At 37.6% G+C, this 22946-nt stretch overlaps 1 protein-coding gene across 5 annotated transcripts in view; it reads left to right on the forward strand.

Moving 5' to 3' along the window:
- YAF2 (YY1 associated factor 2) overlaps positions 1-22946 on the forward strand; it is a 92938-nt gene that overhangs the window by 5732 nt on the left and 64260 nt on the right. Inside the window, exons 3-4 of one of the 5 annotated variants that reach the window (XM_053554770.1) lie at positions 7989-8018; positions 22152-22223. The exons of 2 other annotated variants lie outside the window; for them this stretch is intronic. In XM_053554770.1, the coding sequence (XP_053410745.1) occupies positions 7989-8018; positions 22152-22223 (102 nt within the window). Of the gene's footprint in view, positions 1-7988; positions 8019-22090; positions 22224-22946 lie in introns of all 5 variants that reach the window. 2 more of the 5 variants (XM_053554772.1, XM_053554771.1) reach the window with 2 other exon arrangements.

The raw sequence follows: 22946 nt of genomic DNA on the forward strand, positions 1-22946 counted from the left end.
AGCTGTAGTCTGTGGAAGTAAGTTATAGAAATGTTTTAAAACTCTCCCTCAACTCAGCCAATGGACTTCTGTGTGGTACGGAACATCTTCACAGCCAACATTTAGCTCAGACAGAAATTTCTGAAATTGTCTGTGGTTTAGTGCATTACCTCTAATGAAGTTAACACAAGATACTACAGTTTGCATAACAGAGTCCCACTTCAGTGATTTACTACACAGCGCTTGTTGGTGGATGAGGCAGTGTATGGCTTTTGGATGAGAATTGTTATGTTTGTCCATCTCTTGGTTAATGCGAGCAATTACTCCTTTCTTAGACCCCACCGTGCTAGGAGCACCATCAGTTGTCACACTGGCTAGTTTTGCCCAGTCCAGCTCCAAACTATTCACAGTATCGCAAACCTTTTCATAGATACCCTGTCCTGTAGTTGTTCCTTTGGTGCTTTGCAGTGCAGCAAGCTCTTCTGTGACTTCAAAATAGTCATTTTTCCCACAAATAAAAATTAGAAGTTGTGCAGAATCACGAACATCATTACTTTCGTGGAGTGCCGAGGAAAAATAGGAAAGTTTTTTTGCGGAGTTTTGCAAATGCTGATGCAAATTGTCTCCCATTTTTTCAATCCTTCGTGTAATTGAGGGTCCTGAAAGACTCACTGTACTAGATAAATCGGCCTTCTCTGGACACATCTCTTTGGCAACAGAAAGAAGGCATTCTTTAACAAATTCTCCCTCCATGAATGGTCTGCCAGTGCATGCTATTAGCTTGGCAACTTGAAAACTTGCTCGCAGTGATAAAGTATTTAGCTGTTTCTGCTTCACAAAAGTATTTTGCTGAGTTGTCAATGTATATTTCAGTTTTAATATTTTATCTTTTCTCACTTCTCCATCCAACCAATCATATCTATCTTTATGTTGAGTTTGATAAAGTCGACGCAAATTGTATTCTTTGAACATAGGCACTATATTCTGGCATATCAAGCACACAGCTCTTTCCTTGTACTGCACGGGAAAGTAATCATAAGTCCACTGTTCTTTGACTATCCTACACTCTGAGTCAATTTTTCTCTTTCTTGATATCATTGTTTCCTAGGAATTCCAAATTGCTATTAGTAAAATACCAATATATATACAGCACTCCAAAAACAATATACCAGCAATAACTTTGCCCACACAGAGACATATAGACTGCACTGCCCATCAAAACAGTCTGATCAGTGCCCATCAGTGCAGTCTGATCAGTGTCCATCAATGCAGCCTTGCCAGTCCACATCATTTCAGCCTCGCCAGTGCCCATATGGTGGAACTCCGCTTTTACCTCAGGCTCACACTGGTGCGGTGTGGGAACAGGCACCATTACAGAGCTGGTTCCTCCACCACCTTTCCAGTTCACACTACCCTGTGAGAACCGCACTGCAATCTGTGAACTTGCACAGGAATCTGATTGCATCGGTCTTCTCACCCTTGCAATCAGAGTCCACTGCAGGAAAAAAGAAGGCACGTATGCCTTTTTTATTTTTTTTCTTTTTTTTTTTTTTTTTTTTGTAGAGACAGAGTCTCACTTTATGGCCCTTGGTAGAGTGTTGTGGCCTCACACAGCTCACAGCAACCTCCAACTCCTGGGCTTAAGCGATTCTCTTGCCTCAGCCTCCCGAGTAGCTGAGACTACAGGCGCCTGCCACAACGCCCAGCTATTTTTTGGTTGCAGTTTGGCCGGGTTTGAACCCGCCACCTTCAGGTATATGGGGCTGGCGCCTTACCGACTGAGCCACAGGCGCCACCCACATATGCCTTTTTTCTTCTGAATCTAATGCGAGTTCAGTCATACAAGCATATGGCTGAACTTGCACTGCTCAGAGATTGCCAACAGTGTGAACTGGGGCTTACACAGCACACAACATACAACATCATACACAACTGAATAGCAATCAGAATATAAATGCACTTACTGGGAATTAAATTGGGTTTCCTACTCCTTGGCTGTTCTGCAGAGCTGGAATAAGTTCCCATGGGGCCCTAGGCAGGCCCTCGTGCGATAACACTGAGCACTGACCATTTGTGATAACACTGCTGACAATTTGCATTAATACTGAGCACTAACAATTTGCATTAATACTGAGCACTATTTGCATTACCTCTGAGCTCTGACCATTTGCATTAGCTCTGAGCACTGACAATTTGCATCAGCACTGAGCACTGACTATTTGCGTTATCACTGTGATGTACCCCCCTAGAAACCACCCCCAACCAACTAACCAACTTAAAAAAAAGGCTCTTCTAACTTCAAAAAAAGGCACCCCCTATCTGCAAAAAAAAGACCTCCTAACTTCAGGAAAAAAAGGCCCCCCTTAACTACAAAAAAAAAGGCCCTACTAACTGCAAAATAAAAAAAAAAAGACCTCCTAACTTCAAAAAAAAAAAATCCTAACTTGTTCTTACCTCAGTCCTTAGGCAGCAGCAGGCTCTGCACAGGCAACCTGGTGACTCCTCCAGTTACACCAGAGACTGAGAAGAGGAGTGGGAGAGTAGGAGGGGAGTTAGAGAGTGTGGGGCACGTTCCACACATGCACACTGTGGGCTGGGACTAGTGGGCTGCTAAGCAGAATGGCAAAAACACCCAGTGGGGAGAGACAGAAAAAGAGCGGAGTCGGAGAGTTGGCACACAATCCACGTGTGCACTGCAGCTTGGGACAAGTCGGCTGCTAAGCACGACAGGCAAGGTGGCAGAAACACCCAGCGGGCCGGGACAAGTCGGCTGCTAAGCACGACAGGCAGCTGTGGCAAAAACACCCAGCAGGCTGGATAAATGTCCTCGGCGGGCTGCATATGGCCCGTGGGCTGTAGTTTGAGGACTCCTGTCCTAGATACTTGGTGTGGAAATGAGAGAAAAAACTGAGCATCATTTACAAAATCCATTTTTTTTCCTTTTTTTAGAAGTACATGGTTCCTGAGCCTCCCATACTTACCTGAGGAGCCTTCCCAACAACTGCTTAGTTGTTCAGATATTATTCATTCCTGGAGATTCCTAGTTTGCTTTTTTGCCTCCCTTTAACTTAGAGTACACACATGGGTTTCTTGTTTCAGGGAAAGTTTTTTTTTTTTTTTGTAGAGACAGAGTCTCACTGTACCGCCCTTGGGTAGAGTGCTGTGGCATCACACAGCTCACAGCAACCTCTAACTCTTGAGCTTACGCAATTCTCTTGCCTCAGCCTCCCGAGCAGCTGGGACTACAGGCGCCCGCCACAACGCCCGGCTATTTTTTTGTTGCAATTTGGCCGGGGCTGGGTTTGAACCTGCCACCCTCGGCATATGGGGCCGGCGCCCCACTCACTGAGCCACAGGCGCCGCCTGTTTCAGGGAAATTTTGAAAGTAATTAGTGTTTAGATAATCTGGATTTCAAAAGTGGTCTGAGAACTCAGGGGATCCCTGAGTCCGTTCGTGTTAGTCTTTGAGGTCTAAACTATTTTTATAATAATTTGAAGATGTTGTGTGCCTTTTTCACTGTGATGGTACAGAGGCAGTTGGGTAAAATTGCCAGCACTTTAGCATAAATCAAAGCAGTGGCACTAAATTGTAATCTTTACCAGTGTGCACATGCAATAAAAATTAAGGCTAGTTTCACTTAAGAATATCCTTACCGAAGGAGTTAAAGTTGCAAATTTTATTAAATCTTATGTTTTCTTAAGCTTCTGTCTGGCATTATGGGAACTACACATAAAGCACTTCTGCCTACCAAAGTACAGCAGTGCATTCAAAAGAAAGCACTCCAGTAGTTGGTCTTGGAAGCAGATCTAGCCATTTTCATAGGACATTTTTATTTTCAAGACTACCTGACAACCTAGTTATTCAGATTTGGATATTTAAGATATAGTTTCTTGAAAATGAATATAAGTCAATCTGTTACTTCAAGGAAAATAATTGATACTATTTGTTGCCAATGATAATAAATTGTTCAGGTGAAAAAAATTAGGATTTTTGAAAACTGTTGTCTATAATATAATAAGCTTTAGAACTTCCAAATACTTTAAAGACTTGTCTGATAAGATTGTTGGTAATATCAATGAATATAATTTCTGATATTTTATCATGAAATGTGTCAAAATTTAGAAGATCTGCATAACTCAGTAAACCAGTATTTCCCAGTAACCAATGTTTGATCTTATAAAAACCATGCATGGGTAATCCATTCAGAGTACCATCAGATTTTTAAAGGAACACTATGAAAATTTCATTGATGTAGTTTCAGGTTTCACTTTGCAACTAACTTTTGAGAAACAACTATCTCTGTTTTTATATGGAATCAAGAAAAATTTCCATAATTAACTAAAAATGTTTTTAAACTACACTCCCTTTTCAACTACATATCTGTGGTATTTCTTCGTATTCTTGGACCTAAACAACACATTGCAACAAATCGAATGTAGAGACAGATAAAGTGATCCAGATGTCTTGTATTAAGCCAGATATTAGTGGTTTGCAAAAACTACAACAATGCTACTCTTAACACAAAATTATCTTTGTTTGGAAAATGTAGGATTTTTTAATAAAAATTTTACTTTACCTGTGATGCATTTTTTAAATGAGCTTTTATGTATACCTTAGAACCTCCATAGTTGACCACCTCCCACACTGACCACCTCCTTAAGTTGACCTAATTTTCACAGACTAGACATGCATCACATGTACGGATCAGTACAGTGGGCCTAGTTCCTTATGTTGACCGCCTCTATATGTTGACTAATTTATTATAGTGCCTTGGATGGTCAACTTTCAGAGGTTCTACTGAATGTTTTTCTTAGTTTTTATTTCTTTCTTTCTTTTTTTGAGACAGAGCCTCAAGCTGTTGCCCTGGGTTGAGTGCTTTGGCATCACAGCTCACAGCAACCTCCAACTCCTGGGCTCAAGCGATTCTCCTGCCTCCACCTCCCAAGTAGCTGGGACTACAGGTGCCTACCACAACGCCTGGCTGTTTCTTGGTTGTAGCCATCATTGTTTGGCGGTCCAGGGCTGGATTCAACACTGCCAGCTCAGGTGTATGTGGCTGACACCTTAGCCACTTGAGCCACAGGCACCAAGCCTCAGTTTTTATTTCTAATATAGTAAACACTGATAGATAAAACCCATAGTAAACAAATGCTCTTTTATATTTCAAGAGAGTAAAGAGATCCTGAGACCAAAAAGATTGTGAACTCCTGGTCTAGAGTTTTACTGGCTTGGGATTCTGTATGCAACAGATTGTCTTCAGCAGACATTCTTTTTCTTTTTCTTTATCCTTTATTGTGTGGAGTCTGGTAACTGGTGACTTCGTTGTTTGTTAAACTCAGTGGCCTAATCTAAAGTCTTCTTTGATGTCACCTCAGACATATTGGTGTGGGTGACCTTTTCTTTTTAACTGAAACTCTCCTTCCTTGACATTTTTGATACTCTTTTCATAGTTCTCTTGTACGTCTCTGAAATCAGTTTCTGCCTATCCAAATATGATTGCTTCTTTATATTCCTTACTTTCTATGTGATATGAACTCCTTTCTGAAATCTAAGCTAGAAACTGTCACCATCTCAACTTTGATTCTAGCTCATCATCGTCCCTTATGTCCTGTCTTCCTCTGGATTGTCTTACACCTATTCTTTTTCCAATTTATGTAGCTGTAGTTCAGAAGCCCATACAATTTTTCTCATAAACCATTGGACAAATTGGTTTTTCCTCCAGAATGCCAACATTTTCTTCATTATCTTTTTTGAAATGTGATTATGTTGGTCCCTGTATATAAAAAAAAAAAATTGAGGTCTCTTCAGTGGCTACTGAGTGAGGGATAAGCTCCTGAGCATGATGTTCAAGGCTATAATAATCTATCTCTAACTTCCTAACTTCATTTCCTTCAGTATATCCTAATCAATTGCAGGCTGTATCAGCACTGAAATATTTTTGTCAGATGGTATTTCTCAAAGAAACCCTCTGGGACTACCCTCCCTCCACCCCCAGCTACCATACTGATTCTGTGTATGTATAGTCGTGTGCTACATAATGATGCTTTGGTCAACAACAGACCACACGTACCACAGTGATCCCGTAAAATTATAATACTGTATTTCTACTGTACCTTTTCTATGTTTAACGTGTTTAGGTACACCAATACTTACCATGGTGTTACAGTTGCCTGCAAGATTCAGTGCAGTAGAACGCTGTTTAGGTTTGGACCATGTAGCTTAGGTGTGTGCTATGCTATCTAGGTTTGTATAAGTAAACCCCATGATCTCAAAATGAAGGAATTGCCTAATGATGAATTTCTCAGAACATATCCCTGTTGTTAAATGACATGTGACTGTATGTAATATAATTATTCTTAGAGAATCACCATATTGTAGTATGTCTAGGTATTTATCTGCATTATAGGGCAGAGACTCTCTATTCACAGCAGCTAATAAAGTACCTGAAATAGTGTAGATATTTAAACTTCTTCAGTTATGTTACTGTAAGTCTGACTGTTGTTATTTGACACCTAACATTGCTTTACCAGTAATTTTTAAGACTATAAAAATATTATCTGACTGTTTTGTCACTAAGTTGTAGGTATAAATTGTTTTAGCATTACTTAAAGGGTGATACTGTGCATGACTACTTTAGCATTTTTAAGATACAACTTTGGGAAGTTGTGTTATTTTTATCTCATTTGCAGCCATTTACATAGGTCTTGTTATTCAGATAGTTGAAATTTATGTAATATTGCTAAAAATGAGAAGTTTCTTTTCTTTCTTCTTCTTCTTTTTTTTTTGGAGAAAAAGTCTCACACTTGGCCTGGGGTAGAGTGCCATGGTGTCATAGCTCACAGCAACCTCAAACTCTTGGGCTTAAGAGATTCTCTTGTCTCAACCTCCTGAGTAGTTGGGACTACAGGTGCCTGCCACAATGCCTAGCTATTTTTAGAGACAGGGTCTTGCTTTTGCTCAGGCTGGTCTCGAACTCCTGACCTCAGGCAATCCACCCACCTCAGCCTCCCGGAGTGCTAGGATTACAGATGTGAGCCACCAAGTTTGGCCTGAGAAGTATTTCTTGACTAAAGTAAACTAATGGTTATGAAAGTGTACAGCCTAGTATGAAATATATTATAGTCCTATACTATTCCTATACTAAATATACTAAGCTTTCTTTTGAATGATGTCTAAAGTTAAGAGAGTTAGATTCTGGGGCCTATCAAAAATTGAAATACTCTGTATATGCATTTGTGGTATTTGAGATTGTTTAGTTAAAAAAACAAGTTGTTTTTTTTTTTCTTTCCCAACACTTCTATCAGGGTGATTGAAAAATAGTTCAGCTTTTGTTTGAACTGTATGGAGCTTAAAATAAAATTGAAACTAATGAATTTAAATATAATTAAAAGGGAACTAATTTTTTCCTTATGATTGATGTAGTATTTTATCTATGTACTTGTTGCTTTTAAAGATAAGTCTATTATGTAAATCAGAAGGTGACTGTGTATATTAGGCAGAGATTAGGAAAATAATGTAATTCGTCCTTGTCTTGTGCTTTTTTGCTATTGTGATTATCCACGGTCAGGCTAAGAGGATTAGTTACTGATACCTTTCTGGAATTCCATTATGATTTGCCTACTTAGTGAAGTCCTACATTCTTCCAGGTCTATAATAAATCTGGCTTCCTTTGCCTTTGTGTGTATTTTGTGTATCCTTCTTCTGAACATAATTTCCATCTAGCTTCAGCATTTCCTCATAAACCCAAGGTTGGTTTTTGTCTTTCCCATGAATCCAGGTATTCTAAGAGGTCAAATTAACTAGAGATAATAGGATTGCTCTGTGGTTAAAGCTTTGAGAGTAGCTGTGTTGTCTTTCTAGAATCTGAATAGTTCACAAGGTCACTTTGTGGTATTTACCTTATGTATAATTTAGAGTACTCTTGTTGGGTTGCTTGTATGCATCTACTTCTTTGCTATGCTATGAGTTTTATAAGGGAAATATGAGTTTTTATTGTCTTTTTTTACAGGTGCTTGGTGAAATGCCATGGAAATAACAGGTATACAATAAAGATTTGTTGAAGGAGGACTATAAGTATTAGAAAAGACAAGGTATCAGACTTTTAAAAAAATAAGCTTTGAGAAAGTGAGAATTTTTGATTCAGTATATAAAATTCATTATTTGAAAAAGAACCTTCTTGTTTACATGTGTGAATTATTGGAAATGGTAGTAAACAAAATTCTGGAATTCTGCACATGCTTATTGGATATTCAGATTATATGCCAGGAATTATGCTAGGACTGCAGAATTGTGGATGAGACCTGATTCCAGCACTTTAAGAGTTTGAATAGAAGATAATGAGAAAGAGTTGAAAATGAATTTTCCAACATAGCAAGTTTTTGGAGCAGACCTACGCTTGACTTAAGTATGAAATCAGGCTGGGTGTGGGGGCTTATGCCTCTAATCCTGGTACTTTGGGAGGCTGAGGCAGGAGTTTAAGGTCAGCCTGAGAACATAGTGAGACCCCCTCTCTATAAAAAATAGAAAAATTAGCTGGGCATGTGATGTCACTTGTCACCCCAGCTACTTGGGAGACTGAGATAGGAGGATCATTGGAGCTCGTGAGTTTGAGATTGCAGTGAGTTGTGATGATTGTAACTTTAGCCTGGGCAACACAGTGAGATCTTGTCTCAACCAAAAGAAAAAAGAAATCAGTAGCTGTTGTGGCTATTATTAGTAAAGCATTTTTGGTAAAATATGCTTTAACTTCATGGCCAATTTCTAGTTTGATTGATTACTTTTTCCCCTAAGAAATTTTAGCAAAATAATGTTCTTTGAAAGAACAGCCCCTTTATTGCTGGGTAAAGCCTTCTCTTTTTGTGTATATGTACATACAGTAGAACCTCTGTAAATTGGCCGTCCAAGACACCGTAACAAACTGGTAAATGCACAGAGGTGGTCAACATAAGGAAGTAGGCCTACTGTACTGATACATACATTTGTATGCAGATGTGTAGGCAGGGTTGTGTGAATGGGCATGTGCCTGGGCGAGCGTACATGTGTGTACAGAATGTGGGTGTGTGGGCTTTTCTCTCTGTTTCTGTGGTACTCCTTCTCTCAATGGCAGACACTTCTGTTAATGAGCTTAATAAACTCTTGTGTACAAAAATGCTTTCTCTATTACACTATTTCCCTTTCATCTTTGCTCCCCGTTTCCATACACAGTCATATGTTCCTTCAGCCATACAGCTCATAAAAGATTTTTTTTGGGAGTCCCCTTGAAAGAGCAAGTTTCTAGAAATAAGGGGGTATAAAAGAGATGGGTGTCCTTGTTGGAATTAACAAATTTCCTGTAGAATAGACCTAGCCTTCCCTGAGAGGGGCCCGGAGATTTTGAAGTTTATAGTTGTAGCCCTAAGGTCCTATTACGGAATTGTCTCAGTGGCTGCCAGTTGTAGCAAATAAGTGGGGCCTCATATTCACCCACTCACCTTCAACCAGACATCTATACTTTTATATAGTATTTTACTTATTAGAATTTCTTTTAATTTTTAATTTCATAGAGATGTTTTGCAAAACTACTTTTTTTTTTTTTTTTTTTTTAATGACTGCTGTGTTCTGCCAGTCAAGTTCTGCTTAGCAGAGGCAAGATTAATTGTGACTGGACTTCTTAGCCTTAGATTTCAAAAGGAAGAGCTAATAATGAATTTTGAATGGTGGCAGGAGAGATTTGAAGCTTGCTTTCTTGAAAAGCCTTTTCTTCTTCTCTCCTTCCATGTCTCTTTCCCTTTTTCCTGCTCATCTTCCTGGACACTTTGATTCTTTTTAAGACCAAGGCTGGTAAGGCTCAGAGTCACACACATGCATTGATTAGATTAGTGGTGAGCACTACGATTTGAAAATGAAACATATGTTAGAGTCATAATATCAAATTATATATTTTGATAAAATTTAGTAAGATTATTCTAGGAGCAAGTCATAATCTTGAAAGATACAATCCTGAACAGCAAAATCTTGAAAGTTGAAATCCCAAAAGATCAAAATCCCTAAGTCTGAAATCCTGAAAATCAGCCGGGTACTGTGGCTCATACCTATTATCCTAGTGCTCTTGGAAGCCAAGGCAGGTGGATTGAGTCCCAGCAAGAGTGAGACCCTGTGTCTACTAAAAGTAGAATAATTAGCTAGGTGTGGTAGCATGTGCCTGCAGTCCCATCTACTTGGGAAGCTGAGACAAGAGGATTGCTTGAGTCCAAGAGTTTGAGGTTGCTGTGAGCTATGACTTCACGGCACTCTACCCAGGGTGACAGAGTGAGACTCTGTCTAAATAAACAAACAAACAAATAATAAATAAAAAATAAAATTCTGAAAAGCATTCTCCCAAAAGATCAAAGTCCTGAAAATATAAATCTGGAAAAAATAAATTCTTTCAAAGTTTATTTACACTTTTAAAAGGGAATGTATTTGAGAAGCACAAAAACACAATAGAATACCACATAGGCCACTTTACACAACAACACATGTTTGCAAGTATAAACACCTACATACTATCAACAGTCACACAGGTATAACATTTATGAGCAGATACACCATATTCATAAAGGAACAGGTCAAAAGTGAAATGTATAAAACAATTTTATTTATACACTTACGAATAAAGTCATTGCTCATATGTCTATGGTTGGTAGTTGTGTACACCCAGCCTAAACACTGCAGTCACCTAAAATACCATGACAGACAACTTCAGTTGGCAGGAAGGATTAAAAACTACAGTGTGCATCAGGATGCCTTGACACCACAATTTCAAATCTCTTTTCACAAGTGCAGGTATACAAAAGGACATCTCTTCATTTATTGAGGAGGTCTCAACATTTTTACATATATTTACAGTTTTTAATACACAAAGTCAACATTGTGGTAATTTTCAAAAAATGCATAAAATGAATTAGAACTCTCTAAAAGTCTTCACACAATTAATATATAAATACTTAAAGTATTGGAAATGATATGAAGGTGAAATTGTAAACAATACTGCTGGCAATTTAAAATAGTGAAACAAATAACTAAAAAAAGAAAATAAAAGAACCTATCAAAAAATAAAATTTGACACATAGCTCTACTACTGTAGAGCTAGATTATGGGCAGTTGCACAGAGTTGGTTCTTAAGAGCTGGCTAACTTTCATGATCGTTAATACTTTGAAGTCTTGCATTACAGTGAATAGCTACTGTTTTTCTTTTAGGACATGGTTCTCTCTGGAGAATACATTCACATTCATTTTCTGTGTGATGTGCTGCCCTTTTTGATATTCTTCAATATACACTGACATGAGCATTCCCTTTTAGGTTTTCCTGTCTTTTGTGCCATGCTCCTGCCTGTACTCATAAATAAACTACGTGTTTGGCGGACACAATACTGGTGGCCAAATAGCATTGTATGTCTTCTTATCCTACTATGCATGCAATTGCTTTTGAACCAGTCAGTATTCCCTGACTGCTGCTTTCTTTTTTTTTTTTTTTTTTTGGTGAGGCACAGTTTTGCACTGTAGCTGGGGCTAGAGTGCAGTGGTGTCATCACAGCTCACTGTTTCCCCCAGTTCCTGGGCTCAATGGATCCTCCTGCCTTAGCTTTCTAAGTAGGTGGAACTATGGGTGGGTGCTGCCGCTCTTGGCTAATTTTTCTATTTTTTGTAGAGATGGGGTTTTGTTAAGTTGCTCAGAATGGTCTGGAACTCCTGGCCTCAAAAGATTCTCCTGCCTCAGTCTCTTAAAGAGCTGGGATTAGAGGTGTGAGCCACCAAGCCTAGCCTTGCTGGCTTCTTAAAGTAAATGTGCCTTTAATTCATTAAAAGTTGCAGGATTGTCTTTTAGTGGAAGGAATGCCAATGCAGGCAGAGAAATGATGCCTTTTTTTTTTGAAAAGAGATTGGGCCTTGCTCTGTCACCCAGGCTAGGATGCTGTGGCCTAGTCACTCACTGCAGCTTCAAGCCCTTGGGCTCCAGTGGTCTTCTTATCTCAGCTTCCCAAGTAGCTGGGACTACAGGAATGTATTGCCATGCTTGCCTAATTCTTAAAAAATCTTTTTTTTAGAGACAAGGTCTTGCTATGTTGGCCAGGTGGTTTTGAACCCTTGATCCCAAGCCAACCTCCCACCTCAGCCTCTCGAGTAGCTGGTATCACAGGCTTGAGCCCTATGCCAAGCTACATTTAAAAAATATTTTTGTTGTTGCCATATCATGTGGTCAGTCCACTCATCTGAATTTTTCATCAACTGCGTTGGGCTGATTAGAAAAACAAATTTTATTGATAACACCTTGAAATCCCCTTATAGAAGCCTTGATAACACCTAATACCAAATGTGCCATTATGATTTCATTTAGTTGAAATCCATTTTCTTCTGCATAACAACAACAATAAAGATAATAATTCCACCTAACATAATGCAACTATCCTGTGATTGTGATTTTGGGGAGTTTAGAAGTTAGGGATTTGAAACTTTAGGGATTTTCTTTTTTAATTTTTCTCTGTTGCCTAGGGTGGAATGCAGTGGCACAGTAATAGTTCTCTGCAGCCTCTAAATCCTGGGCATAAGCTGTCTTCCTACCTTAGCCTCCTCAGTAGCTGGGACTATTGGTGTGCACCACTTTGGCTGCAGTGGAAGAAGAGCACATCTCACAAAGATGAAGAAAGAAGAAAACAAAATTAATAGGGAGTAAGAAACCCAGGAAAGTGTGATGTTACAGACACAGAGGGGAAAGGATATTTTTAAAATTGGTGTGTTTGGCCATGTCAGACGATTTTTACTTTTATCAGAAGAAATCTTAATTTTTCCCTCAAGTTCCATGTAACATTTGTTTTAGCAAGTATGGCATTTAGATTTGTATTTAAGTTGTAACAAGATGATAACTCTGCATAGTTCCTGTCCTCAGCATTTCGTGTTTTTTTTTTTTTTTGTAGAGACAGAGTTTCACTTTATCGCCCTTGGTAGAGTGCCGTGGCGTCACACAGCTCATAGCAACCTCCAACTCCTGGGCTTAGGCGATTTTCCTGCTTCAGCCTCCCGAGTAGCTGGGACTATAGGCGCCTGCCATAATGCCCAGCTATTTTTTTGTTGCAGTTTGGCCAGGGCCGGGTTTGAACCCGCCACCCTCGGTATATGGGGCTGGCGCCCTGCTCACTGAGCCACAGGTGCCGCCCAAGCATTTCGTGTTATAGTAAGTTCTGAATTGTATCTCTAGGTTAGATACAGGAGGCTAAATATTGGTAGGTAGGAAGATGAGTAAAATTATGTTAGTAATTAACTTTGTTTCCCAAGGATATAATTATCTAGCATGTATGATTTAAAGAAACCCAATCTTCTGCTTTTAGGAGCAGCGAATTTGCAACACTATTGGTCAATTAAGCAAATCACAGCACTTTTATATAAAACGGTATTTGTTCTAAAGAATAGTAGATACTCTGAAGTATGCTAGATTTGATATGATTTATGATGCTTAAAGATTCAGGTTTTTTGAGTACTGAATAACAATGTTATTTAGAACATAGGTGGCATAAGAAAGGAATAGGTAAGACTATAGAGCTGAAAATCAATGAGTAGCTTTCAAATTTCAAATATGCTCATTAACCAAACATGTAAGTGCTATTACTCAGCAGGTGCTGGGCCAGCCAGGTAATGGTGTTACAGAGAACTGGACACATCCTTCCTCTCATGGAATTTAAGTTTCAAAACAAAGAATACAAATTAAATAGTTACAAATTGTGGTAATAAGGAGAATTATTTTAAATTGGTGGGCAGGGGAGGTTTCTCTAAGGGGCAGATGGCATTTAAGCTGAAAACCAAAGGAAGAGAGGTGGTATTCATGAAAGAGTTATGGCTAGTAACAAGTTTAAAGGCCTTTCCATAGGAAAGAGTTTGTTTTGCATTGAGCAAAGACTAGATTTTGGTGAGACAGGAGGTGAGTGGCATCAGTTGAAGCTAGAGTAGGCAAATTACTCAGATCATGTATCATAAGATATGACATTTAGATTTTATTAGAAGTTTGATGAGAAATCATTGAATAGGCTTAAGTATGGAAGTGCTGTGTGGCTGCTGTAAGGACAATGGAATGGCAGGATGTAAGAGTAGAAACAGAAAGACTAGTTAGGCTATTCTTCTACTTAGGTGAAAGATAATAGGGCATTGATATTTTAAAATTAACTCAAATAGAATGAGTTTGTACCGTATTGTTATTAATACCTTGATGTATGTTTCCATGAAAAAGGTCATATACATGCAGTGTAGACCGAAAGTGTGGCATTTCAGTATTTTGGGTTTTATATGAACTTTCAAAGTGATAATGAAATTAATATTTTAAACTTGGATGATTTACATGAGTAGGGTGAATTGTAACAGAGAAATTGCTATTTAAAAGTTACTAATTGGAAATAAAACAGGAATAACTTTCTCTTCAGAGGAAGGCAAGTGAGACATTCAGAGACACTCTCCAGTTGTTTTACAACTATTACTATTGCATTGAGACTATATTGAAATTCATTATGTTGGAAGAGTTTGCCATTGTTTTATAAAATCAGTTACACAAAGAAAATAGGTACTTGTGTTTTAGAGATGGTTATTAAGAACTGATTTGAAAACTAATGCAAGGTTTCAAAATCTGCTCAGATTAAAACATAATTCTTTTTCTTTTCATTTACAAGGCTACAAAGGCTCAGTTTGAGCTGCAGTCATGTTATGGCTTAACTGAGGAAGGAGTCACTGGGAGTTCAGTAATATGTTGTCAGCAGGCCTTGGAACACCTGCTTCCAAGTTAGTCATGTGGCTATTGTCAGGCATCAGGCCTCTGGCTGCTGTTCAGTGACATCAGTTTCTTGTCCCCTGGATTTCTCTATGGGGCTGCTCAGCACATGGCAGCTTGCTTGCCCCAAAGCAAGGCCAGAAAGCCCTCCAAATGGAAGCTGCAATCTTTTTATAACCTATTTTTGGAAGTGCTATCCCATTACTTCTGCCTTAGAATTGAGTCACTAAACTGAGCCTCTACTCAGGGGAAGGAGATAATACAAGTGCCTGAAAACCAGGAGGCAAGATCATCATAGACCATTTTAGAGTTTGCCCACCACACTATTCTTTAAAATGTAAACCTTTTTATTATTTTTGTGAAAAAGGAAGTTTATGGGGGAAATCCCAAATGTTAAATAGAGCAGGGGTTTTAAGGAACTAGAGCTTACCTGCTAAGCATCCTTCAGTTTTAGTTTTCAAACTATTTGAATATTAGTGTGTTGACCATCAAATGTCATTTAAGAACATGAATATATACTGTTTTTCTCATATTTTCATTTTATAATTTATGAGCAGTTGGATTTCTAAGATTCAAGCTATGAAAATCAGGCATTGGAACATGGAAAATGATTTGTGTAATGATTCTGACAATTTATGAAGTATGAATAGCTTTCTTTACTAAAGTAAATAAAATATAAGGCTTATAGTATTAACAGATTCAATTTATATATTGGTGTGGTAATGACAGTGGTTTACTTAGTAAATATTATCTAGCATATTTTATTAACTGTTTCCAAATCATATGTATTTTTTAAAAATCATAAGTGTGTAGTTGTATTGCAGTTCAGTTCTAACATTACTATGTTCTTGTAGCTCTTTTCTACTGCAAACCATGATTCCTAATATCATTAGCTTAAGTTATTATTATTTTTTTTTTTTTGTAGAGACACAGTTTCACTTTATGGCCCTCGGTAGAGTGCTGTGGTATCACAGCAACCTCCAACACCTGGGCTTAAGCGATTCTCTTGCCTCAGCCTCCCAAGCAGCTGGGACTACAGGCACCCGCCACAATGCCCGGCTGTTTTTTTGTTGCAGTTTGGCCGGGGCCGGGTTTGAACCTGCCATCCTCGGTATATGGGGCCGGCGCCTTACTGACTGAGCCACAGGTGCCGCCCCAAGTTACTTATTTCCTTTATCTTCAATACGAAGAATATAGTTTCAAAGTAATCTTACAAATGTAAATCTGAGTGAAGTTTAGAATTTATTTTATTGTTCTTTTCGTCCTTAGATTAAATTCTAAAGATATACGAAGTCATTTGAAAATAATCCCTTTCTGGGTGATTATGTTAATAGTTTGATTTGTGGCTAGCCTCTGAGTGTTATTTCCAAGTCTTTACTTAACCTTAATTTATTTAATCCTTACAACTTCCCAGTGAAGTAGGTTCTGAGATTACTTGATTTTATAGATTATTGTAGTTTTTGCTACCTTAATTGTAGACTAATCTGGGTTAACAAAAAAAAAAAAATAGAACTGTTTTGTTTTTCTGTGGGCTGGTATTGGGGAAGTAGTGGATAAAACTGAGTGAAAACAATTTTGATTAGGAAATAAGGTGGTATTTATGGTTTGGGTACCCTGGGGGAAGTGTAATTGTACCATGGGACTGAAAAGGAGGTTAAGGCATAGTAAACTCAATGAATTTTTGTCAAATGTGTCAACAAAATATAAAGATGAAATACCAGTGTCTTTATAACTACTGTGCCCTGTAAAGCTTTTTTCCTTTAGAAGATAGTGACAGGGTGGTTCAAGCCAATAAAATCCAGATAATTTGAGATTCTATACATTACCTAGACTATCCGATGAACTGTTTAAGGAACAAAAAAGAAGACAGTTTCTATATAATATTACTTAATACCTAAGTTGATAATTAACTTTTGACCTTGGTTTGGTTAATTGAGGTTCATCTCAATTGGGTATCTATCTGTGTGTATGCATATTTATGTTCTATATATGTACATAATATGTATATGTATAATATTTTCTATATGGATTACTAATGGCCCAAAGATGTATGAATATATACGTAATTTTAAAATTTATTACACAATTAACAGGATTCCAAATCCAGAATTTACCATGAAGAAAAAATTTATGCAACTATGATATCTGACATTAGAATTTTAAATATTAATTGAAAAGTAGCAAATAATTTATCTGGAATCATCAAAAGCAGTTTTAATTTTAAGTTGCTTCTAGCCAAAATATGTTCAAACAAGGGAATAGTAGTCAAAGTGAAAATTAACAGCCACCTTGTATTCTAAGCAGTTTTTTCTTAAGTTGAGCTTGATTTTATAGAGTAGCATTTCATTAGTGAAATGTTTGATGCAGTTCTTGATGATGGAGTGACTTTTTATGGATGAGCATTGTAATTATTAGAACTTGCATAAAATACTTTTGAAGAGAACATCCTAATTGCTGGAATTTCTTTTCTAAGCTGTTCTGATAAAATGTATTTTTGTTGAGTTTATGGAATGATAACAATAAAATGCAGCTTTCAATGCCAGCTTCTAGATGACCCTTTGGTTATCTTAAAGTATTTTCAAGATATCTTGAAAATAGTAGTCATTTAAAATGAAACTATATAAATAATTTTCTTTCCTTAATTGATTCTATTTTAAGTTTTTAAGATCAAGACTAAATTGAGATTGCATTTGTTATACATAAAATTGGAAACAATCATTTAGTTCTTTTTTTTTTTTTTTTTGCAAAGACAGAGTCTCACTTTATCACCCTTGGTAGAGTGCCATGGCATCACACAGCTCACAGCAACCTCCAACTCCTGGGCTTAGGCGATTCTCTTGCCTCAGCCTCCTGAGTAGCTGGGGCTACAGGCACCCACCACAACGCCTGGATATTTTTTGTTGTTGCTGCAATTTGGCCGGGGCTGGGTTTGAACCCGCCACCCTCGGTATATGGGGCCGGTGCCTTATCAACTGAGCACAGACACTGCCCTTATTTAGTTCTTAATAACATCTTCTATACTTACTTATGCCATTAGTGTAAAATTATTGGATTACTGCTCCTGTATTGATTTTATCACTATAAACATATAAGACCTTTCTGCCTTGTACTTACTCTTCAATGACTAGAAGTTAAGTAAGAATGTAATAAATTAGAAAAATTAACTAGATGACCTTTTTTTACACTTGATCTTAGGCCAAAAGGCCAAGAAGTGATTAGATGACCCTTTTTTGATATTTATCTCTATATTACAGTTAGAAATGGAGCTCTAACTCCATTAGAGCTCCTAATGTGTATAGTACCCCTATGTGAAGGTCATTTAAAAACTAATGCATTTATAAATATTTGGGAGTGTAGCTAACAAAGGACGTGAAAGATCTCTACAAAGAGAACTATGAAACTTTAAGAAAAGAAATAGCTGAAGATGTTAACAAATGGAAAAACATGCCATGCTCATGGCTAGGAAGAATCAACATTGTTAAAATGTCTATACTACCCAAAGCAATATATAATTTTAATGCAGTTCCTATTAAAGCTGCATCGTCATATTTTAAAGATCTTGAAAAAATAATACTTCGTTTTATATGGAATCAGAAAAAACCTCAAATAGCCAAAACATTACACAGTAATAAAAACACAGCAGGAGGAATCACGCTACCAGACCTGAGACTGTACTATAAATCGATAGTGATCAAAACAGCATGGTATTGGCACAAAAACAGAGAAGTAGATGTCTGGAACAGAATAGAGAACCAAGAGATGAATCCAGCTACTTACCATTATTTGATCTTTGACAAGCCAATTAAAAACATTCAGTGGGGAAAAGATTCCCTATTTAACAAATGGTGCTGGGTGAACTGGCTGGCAACCTGTAGAAGATTGAAACTGGACCCACACTTTTCACCATTAACTAAGATAGACTCTCACTGGATAAAAGATTTAAACTTGAGACATGAAACTATAGAAATACTTGAAGAAAGTGCAGGGAAAACTCTTGAAGGAATTGGCCTGGGTGAATATTTTATGAGGAGGACTCCCCAGGCAATTGAAGCAGTATCAAAAATACACTACTGGGACCCGATCAAACTAAAAAGCTTCTGCACAGCCAAGAACACAAGTAAAGCAAGCAGACAGCCCTCAGAATAGGAGAAAATATTTACAGTTATACCTCCGATAAAGGTCTAATAACCAGAATCCACAGAGAATTCAAACGTATTAGCAAGAAAAGAACACGTGATCCCATCTCAGGGTGGGCAAGGGACTTGAAGAGAAACTTTTCTAAAGAAGACAGACGCACAATCTACAAACACATGAAAAAAAAGCTCATCATCCTTATTCATCAGAGAAATGCAAATCAAAACTACTTTGAGATATCACCTAACCCCAGTAAGAGTAGCCCACATAACAAAATCTCCAAACCAGAGATGTTGGCGTGGATGTGGAGAAAAGGGCACACTTCTATACTGCTAGTGGGAATGCACACTAATACATTCCTTCTGAAAGGATGTTTGGAGAATACTTACAGACCTAAAAATAGACCTGCCATTCGATCCTATAATTCTTTTCCTAGGTTTATACCCAGAAGACCAAAAATCACAGTATAACAAAGACATCTGTACCAGAATGTTTATTGCAGCCCAATTCATAATTGCTAAGTCATGGAAGAAGCCCAAGTGCCCATCGACCCACGAATGGACTAGCAAATTGTGGTATGGTACATGTATACCATGGAATATTATGCAGCCTTAAAGAAAGATGGAGACTTTACCTCTTTCATGTTTACATGGATGGAGCTGGAACATATTCTTCTTAGCAAAGTATCTCAGGAATGGAAGAAAAAGTATCCAATGTACTCAGCCCTACTATGAAGCTAAATTATGGCTTTCACATGAAGGCTATAACCCAACTATAGCACAAGCCTATGAGGAAAGGGCCAAGGAAGGGGAAGGGGGGGGCGGTCCAGGTGGAGGGAGGGTAAAGGGTGGGGCCACACCTATGGTTCATCTTAGAATGGGTACAGGCGAAACTTACTAAAGGCAGAATACAAATGTCTACATACAATAACTAAGAAAATGCCATGAAGGCTATGTTGAACAGTTCGATGGGAATATTTCAGATTGTATATGAAACCAGCACATTGTACCCCTTGATTGCACTAATGTACACAACTATGATTTAACAATAAAAAAACTAATGCATTTATTATTATTACACTTTAAAACTCAAACTTAACAAAAATGAATATAATTTACCCAAGGCTATTCGTATCTTAAAATGAAATAGGAATCTTAGCAACACTCTTGACAGATGTTCTGTCAGTCTTTACTAAATACAAGTGTTATATCTGTAACAAGATTTTCTGAAGTCTAGATTTTCATTAGAATTATATATTTTTTAGTAGTTTTTTTTAGAGACAGAGTCTCACTTTGTCGCCCTTGGTAGAGTGATGTAGAGTCACAGTTCACAGCAACCTCCAACTTCTGGGCTTAGGCGATTCTCTTGCCTCAGCCTCCCGAGTAGCTGGGACGCAGGTGCCTGCCACAACGCCTGGCTATGTTTTTTTTTTTTTGTTTACATTTTGTCCGGGGCTGGGTTTGAACCCGCCACCCTCACCATATGGGGCCGGCGCTCTGCCCACTGAGCCATAGGTGCCGCCAATTAGAATTACATTTTAATTTGTTTTTGTAGAATAATGGTTTTATAGATAATTTTATCCTGTTGACTCTTAAAACAAAGGAAAAGCTATACACTTTCTATAATTTGTTTCCATAGAATGAAGTATGATAAAACCACAAGTGTCTTGAAAGTACAGGGTGATTAATTAATGGCATAATGATAAGGGTATTGCAACATACTGTATCTGTAGGTACAGCTGGAGCACATTAAAATGACCATGATTAATGTGTTTTTGCTTCATATGTATTGACTTGAAGGTAATAGAATATCTTCATGTGAGCTTGAGGATAAAATTCTGTTAATGGCTTGCTTTCTTTTGATTAGAAGTAGTATTTTTTTTTCACATATACATGTGTTCATTAGGCTTACACTTTTTGCCTTCACAAAATTAAAAAAGCTCAAACTATAACAACAATAACAATGTCCAAGATAGGGACCAGAAACAAAAACCTCACAAAAAACGAACGAAAACAAATACATTCAGAAAAGAAATCAGACAATTGCTGCAACAAAGTATTAAGCAATAATAATAATAGTAATGCAAAGAAAGTAACATTCACATGTGTAGAAGTAGTATTTTTTAAAAATACTAGTTCCATTATTCCAGTTCCATTATTAGGTAATTATTTTAAAGGCTCATTAAAAATTTATATAATCCGCACTACTTTCTTTTGTATAAGTCTTTAAATTAAAATCAGCTTTATTGTTTACTAGTGGTGGCATACTTTGTGTATATGTGTGTGGTTTGTTAATAGGTGATAAGTGGTTATTTTAAAGACTTATTGAGTGATAAATTGAAATTGTATTGAATGCTTTTTATCTGATTTCTAATAGAGTGTTAGTGTACAGTGGTGGCTTCTCTACTAAAGTTAAGTGAATGTTAGTGATAATGAATGGCCTGTTAAGACGTGTCAGAAGCAAGACACCCAAGGCATGTGTCCCAGCTACTCAGGAGGCTGAGGTGGGAGAATGGCTTAAGCCGAGGAGTTTAAGTCAGCGTAGGTAACAGAGACCTCCTTTTTTTTTTTTTTTTTTTTTGTAGAGACAGAGTCTCACTGTACCGCCCTCGGGTAGAGTGCCGTGGCGTCACACCGCTCACAGCAACCTCTAACTCTTGGGCTTACGCGATTCTCTTGCCTCAGCCTCCCGAGCAGCTGGGACTACAGGCGCCCGCCACAACGCCCGGCTATTTTTTGGTTGCAGTTTGGCCGGGGCTGGGTTTGAACCCGCCACCCTCGGCATATGGGGCTGGCGCCCTACTCGCTGAGCCACAGGCGCCGCCCACAGAGACCTCCTTTTAAAAAAAAAATATATATATGGCAGATTTTGATCAACTAATCTTGTGCTAATATTAAAAAATAATGGTGACATTTCACTGAAATGGAGTAATTGTCTCATAGCTGACATTTTTGTATATTAAAGTATAGCTGCCATTATAGTAGTCATTTAAAATGAAACTATATAAATAATTTCCTTTCCTTTGTGTTTCTGATAATGTTAGAAGTTTCTGCTGACCTATGATTATGGTTGTCAAATTGTTTCCATATTGACTTTGGTGGATGCATGTATAGTTATTTGGTGAATTTATAACCCTTTCTCCTGTGGTTCTACATGTAATTTCAAATAATAATCGCAAACAAAATTAAATAATCTTCTTCTTCTAATAGAGAAGAAAAAGCTGGATCACTTACCAGTAACTGGAGTTCTCCTATTGGGTAATCTCCACAGATCCACATTCTATGAAGTTATTGTGAATGCCTCGAGGACCAAGGAACCGTTGAAATTTCCAATTTCAGGAAGGTAAGCAAGTGCACTGAAGCATGTCTCTAGCATCTCTCAAATCCCCTCCCCAACTTTCTTACATATACGTGTGTACTGCATGCCCCTTCAGTTCCAGTGGATGCCCATCAGGAAGATACTCATGCTGGAGAGAAGGGCAAGAGAGGTGGATCTGTGAGGGAAAAGACCCAATAGGATAACTCAAGTTGCTGGTAAGTCATCTAGTTCTCACAGACTTGAGATCTTTTTCTAAATTTCTTCTCTTTAGAAGAAGTTTAATTACAAAAAAAGGAAGTTGTTTGGGAGTACTTTCGTAGGTTGATATGGATTATGGAAATTATTGTATGGACAATAAATAGAGAGCTATTAATGGATAGCTATTAATGGATAAATGAATAAAAAGTATGACAAATTTTAAAAGATTATTTACATAATAACTGCTTTAAAAATTATGTGTTGACTGGCTTTCGATAGTGTAATAGTTCTAAAACATTATAGAGATATTTTATGTTAAATCTGTTTATAAATTTCTTTATGATGTTGCTTTTAGTTAAGTAAATACTTATACTGTAAAATGTATATATGTGCCGGATTTTGGTACACTAGTATGGAGCAGCAAGAATAGTTTTATATTAATTGACCAGCACTTCTTAATGACATGATTTTCAATGTACTTTTTTAACTTCACTGAAAGTATATTTGAAAAATAACTTTGGGTATTTGCAATCATATTTGCTACTTCCT

Source organism: Nycticebus coucang, chromosome 12, assembly GCF_027406575.1.
Source record: "Nycticebus coucang isolate mNycCou1 chromosome 12, mNycCou1.pri, whole genome shotgun sequence".
NCBI lineage: Eukaryota > Metazoa > Chordata > Mammalia > Primates > Lorisidae > Nycticebus > Nycticebus coucang.